General features: G+C 58.9%; 1 protein-coding gene across 1 annotated transcript in view; it reads left to right on the top strand.

Annotated features, from left to right (window-relative positions):
* The first annotated feature begins 1,145 nt into the window (after window positions 1-1,145).
* Window positions 1,146-2,343, top strand: part of Castor2 (cytosolic arginine sensor for mTORC1 subunit 2) — a 40,677-nt gene continuing 39,479 nt past the window's right edge. Inside the window, exon 1 of the mRNA XM_021186825.2 lies at window positions 1,146-1,588. Coding sequence (XP_021042484.1) covers window positions 1,476-1,588 — 113 coding nt within the window. The 5' untranslated portion in view covers window positions 1,146-1,475. The remainder of the gene's footprint in view (window positions 1,589-2,343) is intronic.

Genomic DNA, 2,343 nt, shown 5'->3' with positions numbered 1-2,343 from the left:
ATTAACAGGTTAAGAGACGTTCTGAAGATGCTGGGTTTCTCGCCCTTCAGTGGGTATGAGGCAGCACAGTGAGCCCCCATCTGATAAAAGGGAACTGAGAATATGAGATTGACAGGCAGGATTTTCTCCCCCAAGAGTTTCCCTGTTCGCCTCATCAGGTAGACCTGACCCACCACATCGTCAAAGCACTCTGCCAAAGGGCAAAAGCACTAAGTCAGTAACTTTAACCTAGACGATTTCAAAACCTAGTCAGCCATGAAAGGGAGGGGGGCGGGAGGGGCGGGGCAGAATATTTGCTAAACAGGTCCCCCATACAGCACTCAAGCCTGGGATTAGAAACACTAGGGATAACTCTCATTCAGATTCAGTTCCGCTCTCCACCTCACCCCGGTAACCCCCTCCCGCTCCCCCTTACCCCTCCACCCTCCCAGATCCACAGTCACTTCAGCAGCTTTGCACCCACTGATCCCGGAGACCCGGGTCCTGGTTCCCGTGCCTGCCTTATCTCTATCCTCCCTCACATTTTCCGCAGCAACAAAGCCAAACACAGTACCGTGGGGGCTTTCACGCTTCCGTGCGTTTGGACACGGTGTTCCTTCTGCCTGGAAGGCCGCGCAGCTCTCCCTCTGAGCGCCCCCCTCCCCCTGCCTGCGTGCTCTCATTCGGCCCCCAGCACCCTTTCCCAAGGAAGCCGGCACCCTTCTCTATCTAACCCAACTCTTCTTTTGCTTTCCTTCCCTAAACGACAATCACCGATTCCTCTAAATCTCTCCTCTGGCAGGCTCAGGCCTTTTCCAACGCTGGAGTTGTTTGTTGAGGAAAGGGGTTCTCGCTTGACACCCCCAAAGAAAGCACCTAATCCTGAGTTTGAGCGATTAAAGAGCATGCATCTAAGCTTAAGTCGGCTCCAAATTCCCCATATGGCCCATCGGGTTCCTCTGTGTCCCTGGGGAACCCCGAAATCTTGCATTCCCAGGGCACCGTGGCGCAGCAGCCCAGCCCCCCTGGCTTGACATCAGCAAGCTGGAGTAGTCCAGGGTGGGGGGGGGAGGGCCGCGTAAAAGCGCGCGCGTGGACTACAAATCCCGATTGGCATTGCGTGGCCTCCCGGCTGGCGCCTGCGCAGCACGGGCCCGGCGTTTGAGTGGCAAGTTGTTTGTTACAGCGAACACCAGCTGCTGCTGCGCCGGGCGCCGCGCTCCGCCGGGCGCTGTTTGCTTGTCCACCCTGTAGCTTGCTGCACCCCGCAGGTCCTCCCCAGGCCTCCTTTTTTTTTTGCAACTTGCCAAGCTTCTTTTTTCTGGATCGAGTACGAATCAGCCCGGCATCGAGCTCCGGGCCCCCTTCCCTGGGCCGGTTGCCCCACGGCTTGGGGCGCACAGGGGGCGGGGGCCGCGGCTCGTCCTCGTCCCCGTCCCCCCCCCCCAACTCGGGCCACCGCGGATGATCCGCCGTGGAGGAGCCCCGGGCGGACGATGGAACTGCACATTCTGGAACACCGGCTGCAAGTTGCCAGCGTCGCCAAGGAGAGTATCCCGCTCTTCACCTACGGCCTCATCAAACTTGCCTTCCTGTCTTCCAAGACCAGGTGAGAGAAAGAGAGTAAGGGGCGAGGGGATGGCTGACGGGGAGCTCGGGGGCGGGGGGGGTGGCTCATGGTACCGGCCCCGGGACAGACAAAGAGGCGCACCCCGGGGGGACGCAGTGCAAAACAACTTCATCCCCCCCCCCAATCTCTGCCATTCTCCTGCATCGGACAAAGCCACCCCTGTGCTCTCTAGTGGGGGTCCCCTCCACCCAGAACCCCCCACCCCATGCTCCTCCAACTGCTGCCACCAACACCCAACACCTCCCCCCCATCTCATTCCCTTCCCTGAGATCCGGAGTAACCTCCCTAAATGGCCTCTGTGATGTATCCGTGAATGAATGAATGAACGAATGAATGAATGAAAAACAGGTGTGGGGATCCGGAGGAGGAAATTTACAAACTAAACACGCCCCATCCCCCCATCCATCCATCCACATCCACCACCACCCTCCTCCCAGTTGGGCCGGCCCCCCTGTAGCCATTGGCAAGCGGGGAGGGATGGCTGGCGCTGAGCTCGGGTCTACCCCAGAACAGAAATATCATAAAATCATTAGTAGATGTTTATCTCCAGGTGCCTGCGAGGGGAGAAGGGGGTGCAGGCAGCGGGGGAGGGGCAGCAGGGCCAGGGTCGCTAATTTCTTTTCTCTTTGTGGGGGGGGTCCAGCGAAGTGGGGGGGGGTGATTTTGAACCATGGAAGGGGAGGAGCAGATGTGTTGATGGATCTGCCTGGAGCCTGGGCTTGGATGTTGGGGGT

The sequence above is a fragment of the Mus pahari genome, chromosome 23 (genome assembly GCF_900095145.1).
Source record: "Mus pahari chromosome 23, PAHARI_EIJ_v1.1, whole genome shotgun sequence".
Taxonomy (NCBI): domain Eukaryota; kingdom Metazoa; phylum Chordata; class Mammalia; order Rodentia; family Muridae; genus Mus; species Mus pahari.
Note: the sequence above shows the minus strand (reverse complement) of the source record. Positions and strands in the feature narration are given on the sequence as shown.